This window comes from Pyrus communis, chromosome 15 (assembly GCF_963583255.1).
Source record: "Pyrus communis chromosome 15, drPyrComm1.1, whole genome shotgun sequence".
In the NCBI taxonomy this organism is placed as follows: domain Eukaryota; kingdom Viridiplantae; phylum Streptophyta; class Magnoliopsida; order Rosales; family Rosaceae; genus Pyrus; species Pyrus communis.
The window spans coordinates 6,640,372-6,667,831 of record NC_084817.1 but is presented as its reverse complement, the minus strand read 5'-3'; the positions used below and the strand labels follow the sequence as shown (position 1 = coordinate 6,667,831).

Genomic DNA, 27,460 nt, shown 5'->3' with positions numbered 1-27,460 from the left:
AAAAAAAAAAAAAAAAAAAAAAGGGTAGAACTACACAAACCTCAAGTGGGATTTAAGTTTTAGAATTTGTAATTGCCGTCCACCTTATTCCTGGAGGAGAGGAAATGGCATCAGATTGGCCTTATTTATTCTAATACAGTACAGAAATGAGAGTTTTTGTAGTTCAGTTTCTCTCCCACACAGCAAAGTCTTGTCCACTGGTGGCAACGTGGAAGTTCGACTTTGTGGGATCAAGGTCTCCAAGGTCCAACTTTGTACCAATCTACATGATAATCTTGTCGTCAATGTTGGCCATATACAGGTTAGCCTCGGCAGCCAAGATACTCACACTGCTCTTGGAAGTGATCCCATTCCTTGCCCTAATTGCAGTCAAGTTGCGTATAGGCTCCTTTGGCCACCCCCACTCAAAGAAGTGATCATAGAACTGAAACATCGAAAACAAAGAAGTTTTGTAAGTCGAAGTCGGAGTAAATGTTCTCTTACTAGACCTATGTTATCAAACTGTGAAAATGAATCACATATTCAGAAAAGAATCAAACTAATACTGATTCAGGTTGACAATCTAGTAACGTAATTATAGACTACTTGCGCTATTAGACAACATGACAAAAGAACTTTTCCTAATTCAATAAGATGACGCCTAGGCCTGGCTATTTGATGTTAAAGAACGAATGAATATGTCGTCAAACTGTGATCTAGATCACAGAATTATAGAAGAGTCAATCTAATTGGCGATCCAAATCCCACTCTACAACATATGTATACCACTTAAGTTGTTAGATAATTTGACAAAAGAACATTTTCCTATCGAGCAAATCGATGTTGATTACTTACTATGCTTGGGGTCCCAGGATGGGTGAGAATGTAAGCGTATCCAAGCAGGACTTGATCAGATGGGAAAGGCAAGAGTTTTTGAGACCAAGTGTCATGATTGTCGATAAACGTCACAGCATTTTCTGGCTTGATCCCAATCAACCCTGGTGGTTTGCCATTTGAATCCTTCAACCTCCATAGCTCACCCACCACAGCAACATCCATAATATACTTGGTTGTCATATCATACGCCGTGACAACACCCCCAGCTGCCTGAATCCAACTAGCTATTTCATTCCTATGTGCATCTTGGTTCTGTTCGAGTTTACCATCCTGCCCTTTCGCAATGTTCCAACGCCAGTACTCGGCAACTGCGAATTCTGGTGAAGTTCTATCCATGTAGAGCTTGGTGAAGCTAGAGCCGTATCCAATGGCATAATCAAACCTCCACCCGTCGAACCCTATTTCGGTTTTCAATCAGTTCATCCAATCAGACAACTCACTTTGAAGCCTAGGGTTTGTGTGGTCCACGTCAGCTGTGTATGGAAAGTTGTCTCCGGTGTCTGGGTTGCCAGTGCCGAAAGGATGGTCATTGTCATCCCTGCAAATCAAGGAGGCATTGAAGTCAAGACGTCCGTCCGCCGTTCCGCCTTCGAAGATGCTCCATATTCCGTTCTCATCTTGTTTGACAGCTGCTCTGTGGTTTATCACAATGTCTGCTATGGCTTTGATTCCCTTCTCATGCATGGCAGCAATTAGGGACTTCAATTCATCCTTATTTCCATAGCTCGAAGCACCGAGATCGTATAGCCTTCCGGGGTAGTATCCTGAAATGTTGAGTAATAGTAACGAATCATTATCTTGTCAGACTGTAAATTCGAATTATTGATCAATATAACTCTTTCCAGAAGGCGCATTCCTGATTCGCAGTCTGGCAAGAGAACATTACTGATTACTCGAGAATATTAAACAAACAAACGAGATTATACAGAGATAGTGATAGGCTTGTAGCAAGTACATACCCTCAGTTCCATTAGCGTGAGAAGGAGGAGGAAGCCAGATATGGGTGATGCCAGAGTCAGCAAGTTCAGGAATGGAGGTCTTGAGTGTGTTGTACCATCCTCCTTTCTTACTTGAATCCCAATTGAACCCCTATATCATATTCAAAGACATAACCAAGCCCTTCGATCAAAATTCAGAACACGCATACATAACGAGTAATGTGTATCTATAAAAGAGAAGCATGTATAGCTTCGTTACCTGAAATAACACGGCGGGGGCTGCAAAGGAGGGCAAGAGAGAAGTGCAGAGGCAAAAGCAGAAGAAAAGGAGGAAGTTCATGGTGCCTTGGTCTTACAGTTTTATCTGTAAAGGGAAGCTAGACACTTGACTTGGTGTGCCTTTATACTCGTATATCTCGTTGAATTTTCTTCACCAAAAGTCAGATTTTGAAATTAAACAGCCAAGACTGGCGCAGGTTGAAACTCCAGCTGGATGACCAGTTTGTACGACAAGATATACATGAGAAAATTCAAAGCATCATGCCGTGTGTTGGGCTAGAAAACGGCAGACTCGGCCGAGTGCGATCAGTTTTTTGAAAAAGTTAGGCAGCATCCATCAAATTGATTGGCAATCATATACTCTGAACTTCCTTGAACCAAAACCATTTTTCTTTATGGACAAGCGCAAGTTGATCAATGCTGGGACTATCATGTGACGCGAGAGATGGAGTGAAGGTGATCAATGACCGATTACACCCAAGATTTTGCCTCATCGGGTTCAGCCCCGGTGAACATCATAGTATTGAACTGTTTCACTTGTTGTTTTTGGTTGAAATGAACTGTTACACTTTCTTTTTCATTGTCAGAGTTCGTGAGGCAAATTTGGCTCACCCCAGTTTATTTCTGCCCATTGTATTGGATAAATAGAAGGAAAATCAAATGACGAAAATAAACATGGATGTGTATAAGCCGAAAAAGGGTGTGCAGAGTTCATTTCCCTTTCAGTTTATCATTGATTTGACTGATTTATGCTGTTTTGCAGCCAAATCAAACTCTTAAAGCCAAGAGTAGCATTCTTCACATGGCAATGCATTACGGGATAGGAGACGCCACATAGTGGTGAATCCGTTTCATGTAAGTCATTCTCCCCGAAACCACCCAACTCCCAAATATCCAACCCAGCAACACTAAACATAACAGAAGTAGACAGCAAATTTGCAGGCAATCACATGAAAAAGAAGAATTTATAAAAGCATCCTCAGAATCATATTCAATTTGGCAGCTTATTGCATTAAGTATGAAATGATTCATATATCCAAGAACACAAGCTTTCATTTAATTGACTTCTATTCCTCTCTTAGTGGAAAGCTAAAATTCCATCAGTTCAAGGTTTACCAGTATTTCATAAATCCATTACAACAAGCAAGAAGAAGAAAGGGGGATTAAAGTCTGAAATCCCAAATCTCACATCTTGGCTGGCTTGGGGAAAATGTCGGGTGTGAATTTCGTGGCGGCACTCAGGCTGCCCTTGACCTTCATTGCCCCCCTCATGAAAGCGATTTGCGGGTTCATCTTCCCCAGGGCCACCTTCACGAAATCTTCATCCTTGAACGAGAAAGTCGCATCTGGCTTCCCTCCTTCATATGCCCCTGTAATTTCAGCTCACATTTTCAGAAAAGCTCCACATCTTTCATGCATAAAACAGAAATGTTAAGGGCCGTTTGGAATTGTTTCTCTAAAAATACCAATTCTTCTCATAAGCACTTTTGTTACAGAGATGCCGATATTTTCGTTAAAATTGAAGTGTTTCTGGAAATCACTTAAAAGTGCTTCCCAGAAGCATCTTCCGAGTGACTCTTCGGAAAGCGGTTACATATGATCTAAACCCCACTTTTGAATTTTCTGCCAAACGCAGTCAAAAGCACTTTCTTTTAGATGCTTCTTTAGAAAAACACACCTAAATTTTTCTGTAAAAGTGCAATGAAAAGCACTTTTGACTGTCCCAAAACGCTTTTAACCCTTCCAGAAACAATCTCAACAGGCTCTAATAGATTAATTAACCAGGATACGGAGCAAAGCAAAATCAGGAACCCTAACCTTTCTTGACCTCGCCTTTCTTGAGATCAACAGTAAAAATCACCTCATCGAATCCAAGTTTCTGCGATTTCAACTCAGAAAGTCAAGGAAAAATTGGGGACTTAATTAGATTTAGAGAATTCGAGGGAGGTCGGTGGGGTGGTGGGGGCCTACCTTGGGTGCGATGTTTATCTGATACACGAATCCAATTTTCTTGGTGATTTCTTTGCCGGCGTCGGTTTTCAGGTGCTCTTTCATCAGCTCCAGCAAGCTTTCCGACTTCAGCTCTGCACCGCTCGCCATTGCTGTTTCTTTCCCTCTCTCTGCAAGTATTGAGATGGAAAGGGCCTCGCAACTACGTCGTTTTTATCGATCCGATTCCCAGAGGGACTGGTGAGGTTGGTTTGAGAACTTAATTGGAATATGAGATCACGCGCGAACGAACCGCGCGCCTGAAGAGATCAGATTACGGACAAGGCACGCATTCCCATAACATTAGTTTCTGGTAGCTTGTAGTTGGTCGAGATGACGTCAGCAATTTGATATTTTCTTTAGCCGAAACAGTTTTTGAGATTAAAATAACTCCTTATTTTATTTTGGAAGATTAAAAATCGATAGATTTGGTTGTTAAGTTTGTCTACCTCAATTATTTTGATTATTTTATGAAATTTTTTTATTAAATAAGAATCAAAATAACAATACTATCCTCAATATAATAAACAATAAGTCAAAATAATTTGGCAAAATTTGAGGGTATTTTTATCATCTTATCAGCATTTAACGGTGATTTTTTACGGAAATTACTAAAATTATTAATTGTGGACAAATTTACAGACCCGTTTTATCAATTTTTAAATCTCAATAACCAAAGTGTCAATCTCAAGATCATTTTAACTAAAAATTTTTTTACAAAATAACGTTGCAAGGGTATTAGCTGAAAGCCCATTGGGCCGAAATATAATCAGCCCATAACTGTTGTTAAGAAAATAGCCCACAACTGGAATTTGAAAGTTGGTTGGGGAAATCAGACAGCAAGCCGATATGGTTAATGATGTCGTGTCGTCTTCTGATTGGCGGCATAACTCAGAATTCAGATATGGCAAATGAGAACCTCATCAACCGCCGGAGGCAATCAGCTCCGAAAATACATGTTCCCATTGGCTAATGATGCACAGGCAGAGCATTCTTTACGGCAAGGCCAAAGCCTCATTCAACTTTGTCACAAAACCAAACACAAAACTCGGTTCAACGAGTCCCTCCCAAGTTAAATCACGTCTTCTGAGAGCCAGAAATCCATCAACCACCATCAAAACTACGGCGCTGGAAGTTTCGGGATTCCGCGGCGCATTCGGGCACTTAAAGGCCCGAGTGGCGACGGGAAACCTAGGAGAATTGTCCGAAGAGGACGACGACGACGTGTGTCCCGTTGAATGTGTTAGAGAGTTTAGGACTGACGCGGAGTTCAGCAAAATTCTTGAAAGGGCTAGAGAAAGTGGTGCTCTAGTTGTCGTGGATTTTTATCGGACTTCGTGTGGGAGCTGCAAGTACATAGAGCAAGGGTTTGCAAAGTTGTGCAAGGGAGCTGGCGATGGAGAAGCTGCTGTTATCTTCTTAAAGCATAATGTCAGTATCATTTCGCCGTACAAACGCCATGAAAACGTTCATTCTGATTTCAACTTTGCTTTATTAGCTCAATATGTAATTGTGGTAAACGATTTTTTTTCTTTCTAATTTCTGCAGGTAATTGATGAGTACGATGAACAATCCGAGGTTGCTGATCGACTTAGAATTAAGGTAACTTTCTCTGGATTGATTGATTTCACAGGAAACATTGCACACTAATCTTATATTGTTAGTTCGAATTAGTACTCACTTGTACACTGATATAACTGACTACAAACTACTAGTAAAAATTTGAACTGAAACGACACCAAACTCTGATTTATAAGTGGATTATTATTTGTTTAATGCCCTCTTAGTTTTATTTCTGAGAAAAAGTTTGTAATAAGTTCTATTTTAGTTTGATTCCGTACTTGGTACTGAAAATTTATAAGATTGAATGAAACGATGCAGACGGTGCCCCTCTTCCACTTCTATAAAGACGGAGTCCTCTTGGAAGCATTCCCTACCAGAGACAAAGAGAGGATCACTGCGGCCATTAGTAAATACACAACTCCAGCTTCTCAAGAAGTTTGAGCAAATCAATGAGTTTTTGTCTACAGACTTATGATATCTGTAAATTATGTAACAGAAATCGCTCCACAGATATGTAGTAAATACATGTTGTGACATGTCGATTTCCAATCATGTCACCTTCTTGATTAGCTTCTCACACGAGCTCTTATTTTTCTTAAACAACAAATTGGTGCTCAAGGGTTCTTTGCTATTTTTGCACCTTGTGGTATATATATCATCAAAGCATTTGCTAGTGTTGTTACGCAAATTGAACGTGTGGAATGACATTCGATTTTCCATTCTAAAGGGCCAAGAAAATATTTTTTATTTTTGGGTGAATAAGAGAAGCAACAATACAGCAACCAAGAACCGTATACAAGCAACCAAACTACGCCAACGCAGCAGCAAAAAGGGAAAGAACAAGCACCAGAAGAAGGGAATGGATGAACAAGCAAACTATCTACCAACGGGGACATTTCATTTCCGCAAAATAGAATCGTTAGCAGAAAAATGAGCGATTTTCAGGGAACTCAAAACTTTAAATTTCTTAGATTGGTAATCTTGACTATTGTCTAAATAAAACGACCATAGCGTAACAGTAATCCCTCCTCTTATAGTGTACGTGTTGTATGGTATCTATAGTCGTGTCAATATCGTTGTCGATGACAGCCTAATATACAAAATGTATCGACCTATTATCAGTAAAGGATCTGTCATTTATTAGATTAAAGACAGATGTCTTGCATGGAAAATCTCTATCTTATCAGTTCCATATAATATAAGGGGAGATAAGGAGATATATCAAATCTAAAATGATACATTTGCATTTGTTGGTCTAGGTAGCAATTTGAACCTTTATAAAATTGTGAAGTCCACTCTAATATAAAATATTATATCATCTTTATTATGTTTTCGAAGAAAAACATAAGCACCATTATAAATAAAATAATATTTAGTTTTAACATTGCCCTTAGTGCCTTCAAATCTACGAGGATTTGATTACTTAGTTGGATAGCTTTTCTCCTTCAATTCTTGCAATTTTGTGTCCGTGCATATCACTTTAACATATCGGTTGGAGATGCTGACAAAAAACACACAAATTATGAGGGTAAGTTAATTTGGGGAGGGTTGTGAGAGTTCAGCTCAGGCAAATTGTTTCCAAAATTTTGCTGGGAGTCCATGCAGAGGCACAGGAAATGGGCTATATTGAATCTCACTTTGGGAACCCACTACTTCCCACTTCAACTTGGTGACCAAATGGTGCATCATAACCAGCATTTCCAGCTTTGCAAGCTCGTTTCCCGGACAGGCATGCACTCCACTTCCAAATGGCATAAATGTATTTGGCTTTGGTGCAACCTAATTAATCATCAGAGTTTGATTAAAACATCAAGATGCATTAGTTGTTAATAATTATAGGAAGTAATATCTATCCTACTTTACATCAATGTACAGTAATATAGATTGTGTTTTAAGTGGTTCAGATGCACTCGCTACACTTTTTATATAAATTTAAAATTTTTATAACGCAAGCTCATAATTAAATTGTACAATTATCATTTACTGATGAATTCTAGACTTTTCTAACATCTTAGAAGTTCAGATATGGCGTGGTGAATGACTAAGAACAGAGAAAGAAACAGTAGTAGTCACCCTACCTCGAATCTACAGAGATCGAATTTCTGAGGGTCGGCAAAAAATTCAGGATTGTGATGAATGTTCCTGAACAAAGGCATCACTTTCCAACCTTTTGGAATCAAGTACCCTGTCACATATTCCACCGTCAACCATACATAGTCTCTAGATTTATATTTTCTTATAGCAATTACATCTCATTTTCTAGTTAAAAAAATTAATGCACATATGCTCAAATCAAGAGATTATATTTGACCAAAACAAGTAGAGATTGTGCATGTGTATGTAGTAATCAATAATTAAAACTTAGTTTTTGTTTTTCTTATTCAATAACTGTCGCCCTTCGTCTAGAATATACATATCTTATAAGGAGCAATGTCATTCAAAAGGGACACGATGATACAAAAATGTATGACAAAATGTCATTAAAAAATTAGGGGCTTGATGATCGCATAGTAGGGAATCAATAGACTGAATGAATTGAATGAGAATCAATGGACATAAGTAATCAAATGTGTGAATATGAAGAAAAGAGTGTGCGGAAATCATTTCCCTAATATATAGTATATAAATTTCATCTCTATATAGATATAAACTTTCAAGAAAAAAATATTGTTTAATTTATAGTCTTGTTAATACCTTTGTATTCCACATCAACCACAGCCTCTCTAAAAGCAAAAGATATAATGGTTGCCATTCTCAAACTCTCTAAAATAACCTGAGAAAGAAAGAAGATACGTAATTCCCTACAGGTAGCAACAAATTAAGTAAAATATATTCCATGCCTTGTATGATTGTATCGTATGAGCGCGCGCGCGCATATATATATCATACCATGTGACTAACTGGCATGTTTCTAGTCTGTGCCCATCTCAATGGTTGCTGGCCTTCTTCATTTGCTTCACGAATAACCTTCTGCTCAGCCTACAATTTAGGCAAGTATACATAAAAGTGCCATTTCTTTTATAGATAAAGAGACGGCAAATGGAGTGAAAGTGAATTGTTGTAGAGCCTAGGAAAAGAATCATGATGATATGGCTATAGCTGTATATTTGTGTCCATCGTTGAGCGATTTCTGGCTGCCGATGGAATGCGAGTTCAACAGTAATATACGTATGGAAAATTTCAAAATATTTGATCAAACGTGGATCTTCACAATGATAAAACGGTGAAAAATTGCTTGCATGCCTGAAAACGACTGAAAGTAGCATTGTTGGTGTGTGTTATAGTACCTTTACAGCCTCTAAAAGTTTGGGGTCATCGTGGAGGTACTTGACAATCCAGGTCATCACACTAGCTGTAGTGTCTTGAGCAGCAAAAAGCACCCCCAAAATGTTGTCAGTAATTTGGTCATCCGTTAAGACTTCACCCTTTTCATCTTTTGAGTTCAACATGCAACCCAAAAGATCTTTCCCAAGTAATATTTTCTCCCTCCTCTCACATATAATATCACCCAAAATTACTCTTAGTCTTTTCCTTGCCTACAAATAATCAAAACAATTAACGAACAATTAGTTTATCAAACACTTTATTTGGATTTAATCAGTAATTACATGTATTAACAAAAAGAAAATTACCAACAAAGCCTTTTTGTATAGTGTGCCCGGAATGTTTGTGGGGAATGAATTGTAGCCTCTGTCCACAATGGTGTAATTCCTCTTGAGCTCTTCTTTGTAATGTGCCTCCAAATTGCCAAAAATTGCAATTATACCAACCTCGAAAGATAACTACAATGATACAGTAAATTAAAAAATAAAAGTCAGTTGATTAATAAAACGGGCAAAGTCAAAGATTTTTTATTTAATTGTTTTTCTTGTGTTTCGCATGCGACTATTGAAGAATAAATAATTTTGTGCAATTATTTACTGTTTTGCTTAAAAAACAGAAATAATGATTTTAGGTTAGGAAAGTCTCACCTTCTTCATTTCATGGAAGGTGTCGATGACTTGGCCAGTGGCCCAGGAGTATGTGGCAGAAACAGCTAAGCCTTCAATATGAGGCACCAAATTTCGAATAATATCAAGGGATAGAGATCCTTGAACTAATTTCCTCATCCGCATATGGTAATCTCCTTGGTGATAAAACAGTGCAGATGGACCAAGCAAACGCTCTTTGCTTTCGGGATACGTGGGCTTGAACAAGTGAGCTTGAGTCACCAACACAAACTTCGCGGCCTCAGGGCTCGCCAGCATGATACTTGGACATCCCAGAATATGCGTCTTGAAAATCTCTCCGTACCTGAACAAAGTACAAAGCATAGAAATGTTTAGAGTTCGATACCCTCCAATGTAAATAAAGAAAAAAAAAATATTTGACGAGGAAATCGGGCCAATTTGACTTACGTACCTTTTCTGTTTGGAAGAAAAGAAAGTATTTGGGTTTTGAGAATAGAGCTGAAGGGTCTCTCCTATATAAGGCCAACCTAATGAACCTGGAGGGAGCTGAGCCCTTTTCTGGGGTGCTTCTCCTCCTCTCTTGTCCCTTTTCATGAAAAATACAAATGACAAAAGGGTGCAGAGACAGATGAAAACGTAGGTCAAAATTGCATCCATCGATCTCTAAACGCTAAACCCTAAGCCCGACCGCTTTCTCTCAATCTCTTTCTCCTTTTTAATGAGAATGTTATTAGTTAGTGAGGTTTGTAGTAAAAAAATAGAGGAGTTGTATGCTTTGCTAATTTTAAGCGACTGGTAGAGAGGAAGGAGGAGGCAGTTTAACTTTATATAGAGCCAAAAGGTTGAAACAGAGAGCAGAGACAGACAAAATATATGGACAAGTGTCAATTGGAGATTAGGTCGGCAGGTGTATATGATAAATAATCCTACTCCATGGTAAATAAGTGTTGACCCTAATAATTACAAAGCCTACGTGGCGCGCAGGCCGAGTAACTAATAAGCTAACTACGTCCTTCGGTTGAATGCGGGGCGTGCCAACTCGTCGGCCGAGCTCGGCCGAGGAGTAAAATTTGTTGATGTTGCGTTGAGTGCGTTGTTGACTTCTTTATCTTGCGACTGCGGCCGAGGAAGGAACAAATCTCGGCCTTTGGATTCTCGAGCCTGAAGACAAGGCTGCTAGTTCTACGAAGTTCAATATCAAATTCGGCTCTCAAGGTGCCGAATGTAGTAACCTGGTAACACCTCACTTCGCCGAGAAGGCTAATGAGATGACCTCTGCCAATAAGGATTTGAAAATCCTTCTCGACCGAGACTTGGATAGATAACCAGTCGGCCTCGACGCAGTGCTGTTTATCCAAACTGAAGGTGCTTCGGGAACGGCTGATTCTACGGCAACAGTGCTGTTTATCCAAACTGAAGATGTTCGCCGGTTGCCTTCACAGTGCTGTTTATCCAAACTGAAGATGTGTCGGCGGAAAAAAGAAAATAAAAAATCTCAAGATGTTTGAGAGGTTTTGCGCAGGGCAGTTGTGTGTTGAATTGGAGGTCCTCTCTATGGTGTTCGCAGCCTTGTATTTATAGAAGCAGATGTGTGGTGCGGCTTCACTTGTGTAGAATTTGATTTTAATTCAAACTCATCAGCTAGAGTCTAGGTCAAAGACTTCTCAAGGTAAGCAACAACCTATCTTTTAGATATCATTTATCTTTAAACGATCCGCTGGATATAGCCAATATTAGGCTTAGATAATCCAATATATATTAAGAGATAATATTATGATTAAAACCACAATATTATTCCTTAATAATAATTGAAAATTATCTCAACCACTTTATCATCCAACGGTCTAGAACTTTACTCATCTAACGGCCTTGATTGTATGGGCCGATAGCGTAAATTTAGGTCCAAACAATAAGGTACACAAAAATCCAGCAATAGCAACAAGATATCCATCACTTGTACGCACAAGTTTCACCTTGCATGGTTAGTTTTGTTGTTCAAACCATTTTGCACCTTTCTACATTAAATTTTCTTACACCATGCGAATCCCCTAGGATTTTCTTGTAATACGTTGTCACAAGCAATCTAGAAGGCTCAGTCCAATATAATTTATATAAATACTGATTAATGTTGGGGTTAAACCAGATTGTAAACTTGAATTGAATTATTAGAATATATATATATGACATAGTAAAATTGAAGAATCAACTAAATTGCAAACTTGGTCTTATATATAGTCAAGTTGGTTAGAGCAGTGTGCACCCCTACACTCAAGTTCGAATTCTTCCAGTAATGTAAATGAATTTAGTGTAGAATAACACTTGTATTGGGAAAAAATAGCTTCAACAATACCAACTAAACAAAATAAAACAAAACAAAACAAATATTGTTTCCCTCTCCTAGTTAAAGAAGGTAAAATTACACATATGACATGTGGGTATATTGCAAAGGATAATGCTTGTGGCTCCTATGAGGAGAACTTACTTGTCCCTCCACTTACAATTAATAAATTTTTATCGTTCAAACATCATAATCAGCACCATTCATTCTATTCACCATCATCTAAGATCATATATGCAAAAACGTCATTCCATTTGGAGATTGTTTAGTCATCTATACGTGTTAAACCAATCAACGGTTTTGATAACAAGTAACATCTTCATAATGAACAGTCCATTTGTTTTATGCATATGAATGGCAAAAAAGGTCTTCAAATTAAAACTTTCTTTTTGCATATATGATCTTTATATGATGATAAAGAGAATGAACGATTCCAATTATGAGGTTTGGACGGTGAAGGTTTGTTAATCGTAAGTGGGCCGGAGGACAAGTAAGTTCCCCCATAAGAGAACACAAACATTATCCTATTGAAAATGCATATCAACTAAAAACAACAAAGCTTTACATTCCCTTTCCATATTTAGAATTTTAACAATACTCTTAATTGATTATAAGCAAGGAATAGAAACCACAAAGTACAATGTATTTGAAATAATTAGGTTCAATCAATCAATTAAGATCCTTACGTTTTTTCCATTTCTTTCAACACACAATTGTGAACATGATAATCAAGCATTTAATTGTACAATCCATATTGTAACCCCAAAGGGATGCATGGAGCCTCAGTCTATTCTAACCGCATTGCTGTCTCCTAATCCTAAAGCAGATAAAGTTACAAATTTGGTAAACGAGTAATGCTATTCATATCATGTTTTTGTACCACATTTTCATATCATCTTAGGTGGCATTTGATGTGGACAACCATATTATTTGAATTAATCAGATTTTTTAATTTAGTTCATTATTTAATAAACTAATAATTAAGAAAAACTAGTTAATTAAATGATGATTGTGGTATACGAGGAGTTTTTCTCATTTCTTTCCTTGGGTTTTGCAAATTTTACAAATGATGTAGCTATCCACATCAGATGCCACCTAAGATGGTATAAAAATATGATATAAAACCATGGTATAAATAACATTACTCTTTGGTAAACATACTTTGGCCAATTAGTACAGTTTATTTACCCTTTGTCCAAAAAGAAAAAGAAAAATATGATCCGTGTAAAACATGACTGGCATGCAATGCATGCATGTTAACTTGGCCTTAACTATTTAGGTTTCTTGATGTTACGAGAAATGGGGGCAATCCAAGACAAATTAAACTCTTGTTGTCCCTTGATTGCGATTTGCAAAAGCCTATTCGAAAATCTTCTAGCTATGTGTTTATTAGTATGAGTATGTATATATGTGTGTGTACTAGCGGAGCCACTCTAGGGTCATTGAGCTCACATGACCCCAATAACCCAATGTTTTCCCTCTTTTTCTTTTTTTTTTTTTTTTCTTTTTTTTTTTTTTTTTTTTTGTCTTGACCCCTATCAGTTTGGGAAATAAATGGTTTGTAGGTTAGCTTTTTTTTTCTCAACGGTCTCCTCTTTACTGCTGTTGCTTCAATTTTCTTCCTTCTTTCCTCTATCTTCTTCTTTTGTGGTGCATCTTCTTCTTAATTCAAATTTTCTCTGTCCCTTAGAATGTGCTTAACTCAAATTCTTATTAATTGACCAAAAAAAACTTGTGTTCTAATTTTCACTTATGTCCTTAACTGCATATTTCATGGATGTATTGACTTCTTGATTCGTGGCTTATTGTCATGTGTGGTGTTTGATGTTTTCTTTTACTTTTTGTTAGCGCTTTACATATAAACAAAAAATACAATATTACTACGTGGACAAACTATAAACAAAAATATGCTTAATTTTACACTTACTTATCATGATTCTATTGTTATATAATTCTAGCTCTGCAATTGTGTGTGCACTTGTGTGTGCACGCGCACACACACATAATTTTTTTGCGGAAAAGGTAATTAATATTCATGACATTCCACGGATAACCGTCCTCTTTAATTGCTCCCTGCAGGAAGCCACGAGCATTAATTTTCCATGGACTTTGATAATGACTGGAATCTTAAAACAGTAGTTCCTTGTCATTGCTTCATGATGAAAGATAACAGATAACAGATCGTATGTTAAATTTTTTTTTTTTTTTCAGATAAATTACAGTTTGATACATACATAAATTTTTTGGTGTTTTTAATTAATAATATGGATGCAAATTTTTGTTTTCTCCTACTTGAACAAAATTGTTCTTACAAAACAAATCACACCTTTAGTCAAGGCCAAAAAGTCTCACGCGCCCATGATGAATGGGAGGCTTTGGCCGAAAAACCTCTGATGTCAAAGTTAGAATTTTGAGATAAGAGTGTTTGGAGAATTTTGTAGAGTTTTGCAAGAGACTTGGAAGCAGTTTTTTGAGAGAATGGAGAGCTATATATTTATAGGGATATGGCCGGCCCTATTAGGAGAATAGGGACGGGCCATTTGTGGTATTTTTTGGGTGTAATTTGTAGTTAATTAGCCATTAATAGATTAATTAGGTAATAAATCCATTAATTGACTAATTAACATAATTTAAAAGAAATGTTTTGGGGGTTATGTAATGATTACCTTGTGGAGAATATAGGATGAGAGTGGATGAAATAGTTTTGAATTTGTTACCTATTTTAGGCACTTTTGACTTGGTTGAGGGATGATTGCCCGTTGCTCACGCGTAGGAATCCCGGTATGCCTCAAGGGTATTTTTATCCTCTTCTATCCAAAAATCTATTTGTCGCCTTGTAATTATTTTTGGCTCCACAAATAATTTATGTATGTGTATGTTAGACACTAATGTACAGATAGTGAATAGAAATTGCATTATACATCAGGAATCAAATAGTGTTATTATTAGAGTATGAAACATATAACAGTCCCTAGACACATTACCTGATATACGATCATTTCCAAACTTACAGGGGTTAGAATATGCCTACAAGATTAGTTTCTTAACTTTGTGTTAATTGGTTTTAACCTTTTTGGTATTGAACTTGCATATGATTAACAAACTTACAAGCAGCTTTTCTCTCCTTCGTCAAAGTTATTCTCTTTTCGTGAGAGTTCTTTTCACCTGGTGGGAACTTGTTGTCAAATTCTTGATCCATCCCTTCTCCGCGCCGACTCTGGCTGAGGCCAGGGTCGGTGGCAGTCCCCGGCTTCTCCTTTTCTTCCTTTCTTTTCTATTTTCTACTTTTCCCTGCGTTTTTGTCACCTGCTATTCATCTCGGTCTACCCCATCCTAATGTATGTGGCAAACCGTCTTTGTATAAACAGGCAAGTGATGAACATTTTCATTTTTTTAGTGGGATGTTAATTAAACCTAGAGAGAGTCAGAAATGGGGAGGGAATAATCAATAGTCTTGGGGGCAGATGAACGGCAATAGCGGCATCCAGTTCATCGTTTCTAATATTCTCATGATCTCTAACCTTCCAGATCAGATCGTCTTCGTGGTCCTCCTTGAACTCTGTGGCTGGGGCTGACTGGAGACACATTTTGTTTGTATGTAACACTTTTACGTATTGAATTAAATTATGCATTATAATATGAGTGATCGAAAATTTCTACGCGGTTTAGGATATATAGCATTGGTAAAAACAAATTTGTTCAATCATCGACCGATTATTACCGGTCGGCGCAGAGATTGCATGCAGATCACATCCGGCTACGTACCTTTTTTTTATATATTTCAAAATGCATGGGGAAGAAAGAGGAATGTAACATCCTATATTGTCAAGGGAGTGGATCCTGTAAGCCTTATATGTATATTCTTATCTCTACCTAGCATGAGACCTTTTGGGAGCTCACTGACTTCGGGTTTCATCGGAACTCCGAAGTTAAGCGAGTAGTGCGCTAGAGCAATTTCATGATGGGTGATCCATTGGGAAGTTCTTGTGTGAGTTCCCAGAAATAAAACCGTGAGGGTGTGGTTGGGGCCCAAAGCGAACAATATCGTGCTATGGTGGAGTTGAGCCCGGAATGTGGTGGGGGCCCGGGCCAGGATGTGACAATTTGGTATCAGAGCCAATCCCTGGCCGGATGTGTGCCGACGAGGATGTCGAGCCCCTAAGGGGGGTGGATTGTAACATCTCACATCGCCCAGGGGAGTGGATCATGTAAACCTTATATGTATATTCTCATCTTTACCTAGTACGAGGCTTTTTAGGAGCTCCCTAGATGTGATGGGGGGCCGGACCAGAATGTGACAAAGAACTCTTGATTTTTAAAACTTTATAAATTCACACGTACACGTTGTGAGTTTGAATTCAATCGTTGCCCTATTGACATATACAAACTGAAATTTACTTGGAATCTGGGCAAAAGAAATATTCACAAATTTTATTTTGGTCCGGTGCATGTGGAACTCTGAAGGAAATAAGGTGGATTTCCGAGTGAATCTCATTGAGACAATAATTATGCTGCAATGTACAATTACAAAGTACGAGCAAAAGTGGGAATATATAGTCTATAGACCTATTAAATTTTGGCACGATAAAGCACAGGACATGAGTAGGGCATATATGAGTGCAAGTTTTCAATCATTTTAAAAGGATACACGAAAGATTCTCTTTCGAAATGGGAATGAGGAAAGGACCTGTCTGTCCTTTCAGTAGTATATGTGACTAGTGTCGAACTTCTTTCTTGTTGCAGGGGCGACCGTCCGTTGATCTAGCAAATAAAAAAAGGGTAAACCAATGCCATCATGACATTGTAGGAGTTTCTTGACATGTGAAATCAAACAATGAATAGCTTGACAAATAAATAAGCAATCAAACAATGGTGCAATCTGTCACCTCCGTTCTTTTAATATATGTAATGGGTTACAATTTTCACAGTTCGATTTCGTAGAGTTAATATTCACTGTTCATTCTCGGGCTACTCGGTACTCACAAATATTGAAGAAAAATTGTGTATAATATAATTCAAATATCATAGAAATAAAAGATTTTTATTTTTCTTGTAAGATGATTATTATATTACCATCAAATGATAAATTGAAGGTCATAGGTAACCATTTCGTTTGGCAACGACTTCAATTTTTTGTTTTCAAAAAATTAAAAATTAAAAATGAAAATAAAAAGTGAAAATTATTTTTCTTGAATTTTCAAATTTGGCTTTTAGTTTTCAGCTTTTTGAAAACGAAAAGTAGCTATCAAACGGGTTTTCAGTTTTCAACTAAAAACAAAATGATAATCAAATGGTCCAACCAATTGGCAACATAAGAAGTAGCACAGTTTCTTATATGCACATGAAATATTTCCTTAATTCTCCCGATTTGTTATTCACTCTCTTAACATTTTTCAGGGGCGTTTTCAGCATTTCAAAACCTTTAGCACTTGGATGTGAATTGCAATTATTAAAGCTCGTGAGCACAAAAGAACCAAATCAAGTTTGCACAAGTATGTTGTGCCAACGAGCTTTAGTGAGCACAAAATACCCTAAATCAAAGGGCCCACGTTTGCGACATGTAATCCTTGGCCTGGGGGGGGGGGACGGATGACCCCACTCATTAAAAAAGAAAAAAGTATGTTTGCGTTCCAATTCTCACTAATCAGTCCTAATTAAATTACAATTAAAAAAATTGGTAGGCAACTAAACTAGTCTACCGTTTTGGATCCCCAATGCCCTATCTGATGACAATTTAATTAACAATTAATTTAATTATGCCTCCTCGTTTTTCTAACCCTAGGTCGTTAATCCACACAAAACTCATCCCACCATGTACAGCAAAGCAATTCCAATCCTCAACTTCTCCAAATTTTTCCTCCCCTTTCATTCAACCAAAACTCAATTGAATTTGGAGTGTTATAGACAGTTGGAGTTCAAGTAATCAATTATCAAAATTCAAAACAAGAATTTAATCCACAAGGTATTTTATATGACTTTACTTCATTAATTTATTTTTGGCATTTCAATTTAGAATTTAGTTTTCTAATTTAGAAATCAATGGATGAATGATAACATGATTATTTTTAGATAAAGAGATATTTAATGATATTGGTAATGATATTGTCATGCAACGCTTTCAAAACATGAAAACAATTTGAGGAATATTGTAATATGTTGCATGAAAAACTTTATGGATTAATATATTAGTGTTTTGTTCGATAAATTCTTGAGATTTTTAAATGTGACTTTGTTGTTTGAGGATGTCCCCGTTAATACAAATCTCTAACTTCGTCCCTGATCCTTTTTGATGAAAACTAACGGATGTGACACATTCACGCTAGCTAAAAGTAGAATTCAAGTGGTAAATTGTTTCAAAGCTTTCTTCGATAGTATTGTATAAACCATATGTAGTGTTTGCACAACATTAGTTACCATCTAATTTACAATACACTAACTAGATATGTACAAACTACGAGGAGTGCCTTAACACAGAATGTAGTTCCCACGTTTTGTGAACTACACCTGCAACCCTGACCACATGTTATTCAGCTCTTAGGGCTGTAGACGGAGCTTAAGTTATTAGTGCTGTCGACTTCTCCCGACAGAAGTCGAATATACGCACCTGAATGATGTCCAAATCAAAACGGCCGAGTGACTCGTGTATGCCTCTACAGATGCAATATATCTTGTGTTGGTCGTGGTCTCTCTCTCTGTTGGTCTCCGTCGCTTTCACATTTCCCATGCCCAACAATTGAAATACAAGGCTACGAACATTTGCTTGCTCCAAAGTCTCCCCACACAATGTTACGGGTTTGTTTGGTTTTTTATGGCAGGTTTGGCAGCCTGTCTAAGTGGCAATCATGCATGGGACAAACGTCACTGAAAGGCACAAAGTGTACAACCTCCAGACGTGTCAAGTTCTTCGACTCCCTGTTTTTTTCAGAGTTGGGGAGGTGTTCGACACTGATTGGAGTTTTGAGACAGAGAAATCCTAGTGAAGATATGTACACTTAGGATGGTCAGTAATATAGGGGCAGGTGTCTGTTTCTGCTGCCCAAATTTACCATTAATCCCACCATGCATAACACCACCAATGTACGATTAAGCTTTAAAGCTTTCAAAGGAATTAATACTTGATTAGGCAGTGGTAGTAGTACTACTTATGTTCATGCTTTGAAGAAATTAGAAAGAAAACAAACTTACTGTAAGCATTCTAAGAACAAGTTTGGTGGAGAAATGGTGGTGGTGCCAATCTAATCAACTTGGACGGGTGCTTTAATCTGGTATGGAATATTGTAGAGAGTACACTCCAAACAACAACAACCACCAAGTCTTATCCAATTAAGTTAGGTCGGTTATATGAATTCTAAAAAGTCATTGCACAAGATTTTGCGCCAAGTCTTCCATTAGCCATAGAGATTATACTTCACCTTAACTAATTGTAAGGTTAGTCATGATTTGATGTATTAGTGCGCTTTCTGGCTGAAAATTCAAATTCCAAATTTGAGCATCTCTTGGAGGTGCCGTAAAACAATCAAAATTCTATTTTAAAGAGTCAAATGAAAAAAATACATCTCCACCGGACTGTATAAAAGATTCTTTAACATAGCAAGATGAACAGTTACTCTGATTTTACAAAGCAATAGTTCATCAGCTAAATATTAAAAATATAATAAAACTCAAAGGTAAACCCTTGAGCAAGAAGAAAGGAAAGAGAAAAGTTTGTTTTAGAAAATCAGTGGGTTGAGTTTAAATTGTTAATAATAAAATATTGAAAGTTTGTTATAATAGGGAGTGCAGTGTTGGAGATGAAAAGTTTATCTAAGTAACCAAAATATTTTTTTGACAACATTATTTAGAGCTTTTCTTGGAGAGACTCTTAAAGGCTACGTATAGGTATGTTTGGATAATGCTATCTTGTCTTCTTATGTTGTCAAACTATGAGCAATACACATTTGAAACATAATTGATGAAAAACTAAAAAATCAATCTTAGCATTTTATCAGATTCATATTCTAACAATATAAACATCTTACACTATCAAACAATCTAACAAAATAACATCGTGGATGAGAAAGGAAATGTTGAGTACTTGTTAGGTTGATGGACTAGCTAGCTAGCTACTGCCCCATTACCACGTACATGTGCAATTAGGAATCAACTTTTTGGAGAGTTATCTTCATGGCTGCCAAGACTGGTTTTAGTGGGGAACAATGTTTGTAACACTCAGCAATATCACGTATTAGATGGTGCTCGAAGAAGGTGCGACGCACACATATATGCAACACACCCATGGGGCGGATGGAAATAGCGACTAACTAGAATCACTCAAGTCTAAAAAATATACATACAAAGATCTTTCGAATATTTGGAACGGATTTTTTTTGTGTTTATTTGATGTAATGAATGATAGGCATATGTCAATATGTTGTGTCGATAACACTTGACAAATCTTTCTATATCATTTATCATATTGTTTTTGTATATGCCGATATCTAGTAACATGTGCACAACAAGTCCACCAAGTGATTAAACAAATTTTTTTTTTTTACACACTTTGCATTTTGTTCCTACCTAAAAACTTGTATTTAACGTTGGAACCCCCCAAAGTTCAGATCCTAGACATGCCACATAGGTATTTAGTTAGCTCACACACATGTAGGTATATATGCACACCACTACTTGACCTAAACTGTAAATCCTAAATGAACAAATTAAGTTGAGGTTTCACAATAAAATTAGTTGACAAATATATGAAAAGTAGTTCAACTCCTTATAGGCACATATAAGGTCTTTTTTTTCTTTTTTCTTCTTCCTATGATTCATATACCATGCACCGGCACTAAACACTAAATGTACTGTATAGAAGGAATTAAATAGGTATTTCAATTTTCATGCATAAAGATCGAGCGTAATATCTCGGCTTGCACTCATTTAATTAGAAGCATAATCATGGGGCTGGTCATGATATAGATTGTGTGAGATCTAGTCGAGTCCAAAGTAAATCCAGTAGAAAAATATACTGGGAGATATTAGGTCTGAAGTTCATAGGAGGTATTATATATATTATAATGTAAGATGAGCAAAGTTGCGGCTATAGATATCGACTATAGATTTGCCCTAACGCATGCAAAACTCCAGAAAACAGATCAAATAAAGAGGAAGATTTGTGCTCGGATTGTCATCATAATATATTTCTGTCACTCGGTCACTTCTTGGTTTGCGATATGCAATGCATGCCTGGAGAGAGAGAGAGAGAGAGAGAGAGAGAGAGATGAGTCAGGTTACTGGTGGTGTCGTTTGATAGCCGCCCCAAAGATTCACACACAAAATGCAGCTCCCTTTACAGATAACAAAAGAGACGAAGGCCATATGATATCTCACCTAGACCTAGCTAGCTATAATATGATATTCATATAACATATCCAAAGTTTGGGTATGATTATTTAAGAAATTCTGCAGTACTCTTCACAGAAAATGCGATTTCTATTCATTTTAATAAAATAAAAAGAGTAATTTAGACCATTGATTAAATTGAATGAATTATCTTGTTCATTAGATACATTTGAATTAACTAAGATCATTGATTAAGGTTTAGTTATTTATCTTGAACGTTATAAAAGTATATTAAAATCATATATTATGACAGTCTTTTTATAGCATAGATGTAAGCTGTTATTAGTGTACATGTGAAATTACCAATCAACATTATTCAATTTTGGGCCCAAAAGCTTCACATTTAACTGTCTTACAACATGATGTTTAAGTTTGAACGTGATTCAAGTTGAATAATATTTTATTTTTAATTAAAATTTCACGTTGGATAATGAGAAAATATGATATAAATGTATTCTTATTGCATAAAAACTTAAACTACCGTCTTACAAAAATATAAATAATATAACAATCAAATAATATGTCATACTAATTAAGTCGGGTTGGATTATTATTATTTCGAATCAGCCTTGTTCCATAATCCATTTATAATCGGATTATCAATTAAATTCGGATCTTTTTCGGATAATCGGTTTGGAAGTAACGATCCATATCCTATTAACTGCATAAATTTAGATCCAAATCCAATCCATTGACAAGTGTTATTTATGTACTAGAGACAAGGAGAACAAGATATGCGCTTTGTGCGTCATTTTAAATTAGGTCTCATACGCTTTTATATATCTTAAAATTTTCATCAATCCTCATATATTCTTGGTTAGAAAAAAGAAAAAAAAAACTCTTATTCTCATAAATCTAACTTGATGCACCTTAAATTCAAATTATTGTGAAAAAATCATATTAATTAAAGTACTAAATTCGGAATGCTTCATTTCATTTTCATTGTAGGCATCAATTTGCATTGAGACAACTACCAAATCCGAAATCCCTAAAGCACATGTATGTTTTGACACAAAGTTATAAATAGTACATGTGGTTTACCATGCACGTTAAATTTACTATGTGATTTTAAAGATGTTGAAATGAGTCAAGCTGAACGTCGACGTTAAATTAGTTAGAGAATATATTTTGTTTTTGTAACTAAGTTTAGATATTTCTTCCAACAATTCAAATTATTGAGTTAAAATCTGAGGATTGCATATTTGGCTCGTAAAAACTACTGCATGAACCAACCGTATATCTTTCGTTGCCTTTAGATTAATAAAGAAAAAGTCAACACCTACAAAATTTTGCCAAATGCAATTCTTCATATTCTCTACTAGTGTTTATTCAATTTAGAGGCCGTTTAGTCACTCATGTAGAATAAATAGATCGTTATAGTTATAGTAATAAGCATTATTCTTATAATGAACTTTTAATTTCTTTGATTTATACGAGCACCTTCCTCCTTCCCGGGAAGGAGGAACAATTCTACCCATAAGTATGTGTAATCTCGTTGTAATGGAGAAATTTTTCCAAGTGCCGGGAACACCATGACACATGATGTTCCCTCACTCATTAGGATTTGACATCTTGGATATCCTTCAATTTTATATTTCAATAAATAAATAAAATCAAATCCTAATGAGTGAGGGAACACCATGTGTCATGGTGTTCCCGGCACTTGGAAAAATTTCTCGTTGTAATGATGTAGCAGATAACATGTTTCATCCTCCGTACTCAACTACAAGTGATCTTTACACTTTAATTAAATCAAGTGATTAGACTAATTGAACGAACGACACAATGATTATATCCAAAACTAAATGTATCCAATATCTCCATAGCCCCTCTTTGGCAAGAACTGAGTTCTGCCGCCATCAATCAGTCGTTGATCCAGAAGATCAAAGATATTCCATATAGCCAGCTGTGGTCTTACTTCCATGTAATCCAATAAATTTTCCCTTTTGGGGTCGTTTGATGAAATATTTGTGATATAGCTATCCCCAATTAGTTATTAAAGAAATTTTTTGATCAAGCTGCTTGATTACGTGACATATTGACTATTTAATTTCAATAAGCTTATTGTTAAGTCACTGCTATCAATGGTTGATGTCTAAGTAAAAGATAAATGACAAATATATTGATGTGTGATTGAGTGATCAGACAATAAAGGTGCTTAGGGCAACTGAAGCAAGATATTCTATATAGGCAGCTGTGTTCTTGAGGCTTCCTTGTTCAATGTTTGTAGTTATTTAAAGAATAGTAGGTTAATTAGGTTGTCTGACTACTTTAATGTTCTGCAACTCAATTGACAAGTTATTAACTATAAACAAGTCGTATACGATTAATATTTTTGATACTTCAAATACATAGTTATCGATAAGATATCTTACTATTGAAAGCCTAAATGAAAAGTAAATGACGATTTGATAACATCTTATTGGTTGTTTGGATAAGATACAAGGTAGCTTTTGCCTAGACCAAGATTTTCCTTGGCGATTGTTCTTCAATCCAACTACAAGACGATCCTAGTAGGATCCAAATCAAAAGTTTTAACGTGCCACATCACAGTTCTTGCTAGCGAATCTCCAAAGATGTTTGAATTAAAGGGTTATTTTTTTGTGGTATCTAAGAATCTACAGTGCCCTCAAATGGGCTGCTAGACCGTCGCAACTCTTTACAAATTATTCTCATGAAAATTGGTGGATCAAATTATTCTCGAACCTGACAAAACCAAATGTCGGTCACAAGAATATCCAGATTTCTTAGGTCCCCAATTGCTTCAGATCATTAGGGTTAGTAGTTTTTCTTTGATCCTTTTCGAGAGTCAAGATCAAGGATGGCTTTGCTTACATTTCACCATAGCTTGCATTTGTATTTGATTGAATGAGTGCCGTAGAAACGTACAAAAGACGGCTACAAAAACCGTACCATATCCCATCTAAAACCAATTTTAGTGTAAAATCAATTTGGTACGGTTGGTAATCGGGACAAAAATATACAATCCTCTAAGCTATAGGTGAGCATCTGAACCGGAGAAAAAGAACCCGTAAACTTTTATGGCTTGAACCGATTTGGTTTCCGGTTTTGGTGTTAAAATACCGAACCGGACCAGTTATCAGTGTACATGTAAGAAATACTTTCACAAGAAAATCTTGGATGAATTTCATGATCAGATCTTCAAGCGAAAAGGAGAACATGAGACATGATTGACATTTTACTGCCCAGGTTTCGATCAATATTGACCCATATACTTTACTGACCTGCTTTTCAATAACCTATGTTTGAAATTTTGTGTTATGCATGGCTTCAGAGGTGAACCGATCTAAACCGAACCGTTCACGATGAGGTACAAGTTGTACCTCATCGTGAACGGTTCGGTTCAGATCGGTTCACCTCTGAAGCCATGCATAACACAAAATTTCAAACGAGTCAACATCCCATTCCTAACGCTTATGAGGGCCAACAACCCATTTTGATAGTCCTCTAAGTTTATCTTCATCTGTTCTGCCACCCTCCATTACTGCCATCGTCTCCTCAGTCGCATTTTGGTTCAATAATTGTTGGATCCGTGTTGGTTTTTTTCGCAAATACGATTTCAATACACAATCATGAATCGATTCAAAGAAATGAACTATAGATTGAAGTCACCATTGGAGGTACATGACAGAAATTTATGACCAGATATGTTTAATCATGAACCAAGGAAACAATCACGTCGACGACGGAACCTATTTAAGAATGCAAATGTAGTCCTATTGAACTGAATACTAGTCTAGAGATGCTGCTGTGATGTTAAACTTCATTCTATTGAGCACATGTAAGGAACAAACATTAAAAAAAAATCCATTGAACTCTTAAGTGTAAATTGGGTTATAACAGAAGAAATCCTCCGCCGCCCGGTGGCCTAGGCACTGACGTATGATCAAAAGATCAATGAGCCTCTCGGCATGGGGGACTGTTAAACTGAATTCGATCATATTGCAGACTGCACTCCACAGAAGCTCGTCCAATGCCTTGTTTAATGGGCAAAAATGTCAAACCTCATGCCCTTTGTCCATATGAGTTTTCAAGAACTCGAACTCCTGGTCCATATATCAAACGGCATCGCTCATTAAATGAACCAACAAGCTTAGAGACGACCTCCTTAAAGAAAACCGATGCCACCTGGGACAAAAATCATTGCCACATCACAATTCTTAATCTACAGTTCACCATGATTTAAATTCCAATCTTCAAACTTCAGACAATGAAGGATTCAGGATAAAATGGTTACTGAATAACTGCCGCGGGAGAAAGTTTAATACTGAATAAGGAACCTTACCTGTCGGTAAAGTGGCGACTGGAACTTAAAATCCACCAAGAAATAAAGGCTGCAAGATCCTGGAACTGGCCCCGGATTGAATTCCCAGATGTTTATGAGATGATCGAAAAGGGAACTATTTGACACAGTGGTCTAGAATTAAAAAACAGAAATAGAGACTATTAGAACAGAAATTCCAAAAATGAAACCAAAAGCAAAGAAACAATTTCAGGGTATATTCAGTAAGAACCACTTAAAACTCTAGTTAGAAAAATATCATCAACTATCCAACGACTCATAAAAGTGACAGTGAGGTTTTTCTTTTCAACCATCAGCAGCAATCTATTGTTGCTTTTATTTGTCAATGTTTAAATCAAAACTCACAAACATACTTAAGATTACTTCAAAACTCCAAATGTGTACAGTGGGTACATTAGTCTTTGCTCACAAACTCACTAACACAAAAACCCACGTCTCCAAGCTCCCAAGTGCTACAGCAACATAATATATATAAATTAACTTCAAAACCAGTGTACTAAAACCCAAGCCGAACTCCTTCAACAGGAGAAGTGAAAACCAGAGAATATCACCAGGCAACTACTACAACAGCTTATTCAGATATTCTATGATAGTTAACTTATACGTCTCAGGTATTTTGTTTCACAAAGTTAACAAACCAGAGTATATTCCCATGGAACAACTACAATACTATTGATTATCTAACAGCAAGTAGAAAAGCAAACAAACCAATGGTAATGAAAAACTTAAAGAAAGAATCATAGCAAGCTTGAAGAAAACTGATTGCCTTTATACGCTTCGGTCTCTCTAATTCGACATGGGAGATGTAACTTTCAACAAGAAATTTAAACCCAATCTCGAGCTCAGCATCAAATGATCCATCAGGGTAGTTTTTAATTATGACAGACCGCTGACACCAGGGAACGAAACCATGATACAAGTCTACCGCAGCAACCACATCGTATAACTGCTCTGGAGAATACCTAGATTCCAAAAATGCATCAGCCCATGTCTATCTCACATTGTTATAAAATGAGGGAAACATCAAAACGATACAAAACTGAAATTCAGCATTCAAGATGCAGTCTTTCATGGGTGACAATCAATTGGGTCATTAAGTAAGGCAATGTCAAACATTGTAATGCCACAGAACATATCAAGAACTCCGTTGCTATGGAATTCAACAGAAATTCTAAATACTGGTAAAATCATATAAAGCAGCTGAAATTGGGGACGATCAGAAAATTGTGAAATTGACCAAGGATTACCCCAATACGCGCCTCTCCTCATAGACTTTGGATAATACGCCGCCTTCCTCGCCGTCGCCGCAGCCGAGAAATTGCCTACGTGACCTGTAATTGAAATCCAGCTGGGAATCGGCGGTCCATTTGTGGACCGATGACGAAGGGGTTTCTATGCCTGCAATGCTACTAAAGCATCGAATCTGGTCAAATTTCCGGCCGGACCGGACCAGATACCTGGGACCAATTTTCCAGGAGAGCAAGGACCTCACCGCCTTAGAGGAGGTCGTGCTCGACCAGAACGGCGGCATTGTGAGTTTCGGTGATCGGGAAACCCTAATTGCGATGGGATGGGATCGAATTGACAGGAGATTGAAAGCCCCAATTGTTTGGAAAGCTGGAGACGGAAAAGCTTGAGATTCGGAATCCGACTAAGGGCTAGGGATTTACGTGAGAGAAGGAGAATTATTTACCGCGTAAATCTCTGACGCCGAGGGATTAGATTTGACGGTGCACCAAAAAATCGGATGATACGCATGCGTTTTTGGCTTTCCATCGGTGTGATAAACTATTTTAATTTACAACGAGGTGATACAACTCGAGTA

General features: G+C 36.9%; 4 protein-coding genes and 1 pseudogene across 4 annotated transcripts; 1 reads left to right on the top strand and 4 right to left on the bottom strand.

Moving 5' to 3' along the window:
• Positions 1-46: 46 nt before the first annotated feature.
• Positions 47-2,939, bottom strand: LOC137717995 (alpha-amylase-like; annotated as a pseudogene).
• A 142-nt stretch (positions 2,940-3,081) lies between these two features.
• LOC137717996 (sterol carrier protein 2-like) lies at positions 3,082-4,379 on the bottom strand. Its single transcript, XM_068457523.1, has 3 exons — positions 4,065-4,379; positions 3,912-3,972; positions 3,082-3,463 (listed from the first exon to the last, which is right to left on the bottom strand). Exons 1-3 carry the CDS (start codon positions 4,191-4,193, stop codon positions 3,279-3,281), a joined length of 375 nt encoding a protein of 124 aa, XP_068313624.1. The 5' UTR covers positions 4,194-4,379; the 3' UTR covers positions 3,082-3,278.
• A 639-nt stretch (positions 4,380-5,018) lies between these two features.
• Positions 5,019-6,327, top strand: LOC137718644 (thioredoxin-like 4, chloroplastic). Its single transcript, XM_068458194.1, has 3 exons — positions 5,019-5,513; positions 5,631-5,684; positions 5,964-6,327. The coding sequence occupies exons 1-3, from the start codon at positions 5,055-5,057 to the stop codon at positions 6,084-6,086; spliced, it is 636 nt and encodes a 211-aa protein (XP_068314295.1). The 5' UTR covers positions 5,019-5,054; the 3' UTR covers positions 6,087-6,327.
• A 602-nt stretch (positions 6,328-6,929) lies between these two features.
• Positions 6,930-10,376, bottom strand: LOC137718277 (abscisic acid 8'-hydroxylase CYP707A1-like). Its single transcript, XM_068457796.1, has 8 exons — positions 10,047-10,376; positions 9,617-9,938; positions 9,278-9,427; positions 8,933-9,181; positions 8,535-8,624; positions 8,340-8,418; positions 7,724-7,830; positions 6,930-7,424 (listed from the first exon to the last, which is right to left on the bottom strand). The coding sequence occupies exons 1-8, from the start codon at positions 10,250-10,252 to the stop codon at positions 7,209-7,211; spliced, it is 1,419 nt and encodes a 472-aa protein (XP_068313897.1). The 5' UTR covers positions 10,253-10,376; the 3' UTR covers positions 6,930-7,208.
• A 14,537-nt stretch (positions 10,377-24,913) lies between these two features.
• On the bottom strand, positions 24,914-27,394 carry LOC137718345 (uncharacterized). The gene is made up of 4 exons (XM_068457873.1): positions 26,883-27,394; positions 26,402-26,597; positions 25,618-25,749; positions 24,914-25,460 (listed from the first exon to the last, which is right to left on the bottom strand). Exons 1-4 carry the CDS (start codon positions 27,164-27,166, stop codon positions 25,338-25,340), a joined length of 735 nt encoding a protein of 244 aa, XP_068313974.1. The 5' UTR covers positions 27,167-27,394; the 3' UTR covers positions 24,914-25,337.
• Between the last annotated feature and the right edge of the window lie 66 nt (positions 27,395-27,460).

What these genes read in the sequence shown, in the direction of transcription:
- LOC137718345 (XM_068457873.1), bottom strand. Translation starts at nt 27,166, where the DNA reads ATGCCGCCGTTCTGGTCGAGCACGACCTCCTCTAAGGCGGTGAGGTCC. An exon ending in AGAGACCGAAGCGTATAAAG is followed by an intron (nt 25,750 to 26,401) that starts GCAATCAGTTTT and finishes TTTTAATTCTAG; the next exon opens with ACCACTGTGTCAAATAGTTC. An exon ending in AGTCGCCACTTTACCGACAG is followed by an intron (nt 25,461 to 25,617) that starts GTAAGGTTCCTT and finishes TTTTTGTCCCAG; the next exon opens with GTGGCATCGGTTTTCTTTAA.
- LOC137717996 (XM_068457523.1), bottom strand. Translation starts at nt 4,193, where the DNA reads ATGGCGAGCGGTGCAGAGCTGAAGTCGGAAAGCTTGCTGGAGCTGATG. An exon ending in AGATAAACATCGCACCCAAG is followed by an intron (nt 3,973 to 4,064) that starts GTAGGCCCCCAC and finishes TTGAAATCGCAG; the next exon opens with AAACTTGGATTCGATGAGGT. An exon ending in GAAAGGCGAGGTCAAGAAAG is followed by an intron (nt 3,464 to 3,911) that starts GTTAGGGTTCCT and finishes CTGAAATTACAG; the next exon opens with GGGCATATGAAGGAGGGAAG.
- LOC137718277 (XM_068457796.1), bottom strand. Translation starts at nt 10,252, where the DNA reads ATGGATGCAATTTTGACCTACGTTTTCATCTGTCTCTGCACCCTTTTG. An exon ending in AACTTTTAGAGGCTGTAAAG is followed by an intron (nt 8,625 to 8,932) that starts GTACTATAACAC and finishes CCTAAATTGTAG; the next exon opens with GCTGAGCAGAAGGTTATTCG. An exon ending in TCGATCTCTGTAGATTCGAG is followed by an intron (nt 7,425 to 7,723) that starts GTAGGGTGACTA and finishes ATGATTAATTAG; the next exon opens with GTTGCACCAAAGCCAAATAC.
- LOC137718644 (XM_068458194.1), top strand. Translation starts at nt 5,055, where the DNA reads ATGATGCACAGGCAGAGCATTCTTTACGGCAAGGCCAAAGCCTCATTC. An exon ending in TTATCTTCTTAAAGCATAAT is followed by an intron (nt 5,514 to 5,630) that starts GTCAGTATCATT and finishes TAATTTCTGCAG; the next exon opens with GTAATTGATGAGTACGATGA. An exon ending in CTGATCGACTTAGAATTAAG is followed by an intron (nt 5,685 to 5,963) that starts GTAACTTTCTCT and finishes GAAACGATGCAG; the next exon opens with ACGGTGCCCCTCTTCCACTT.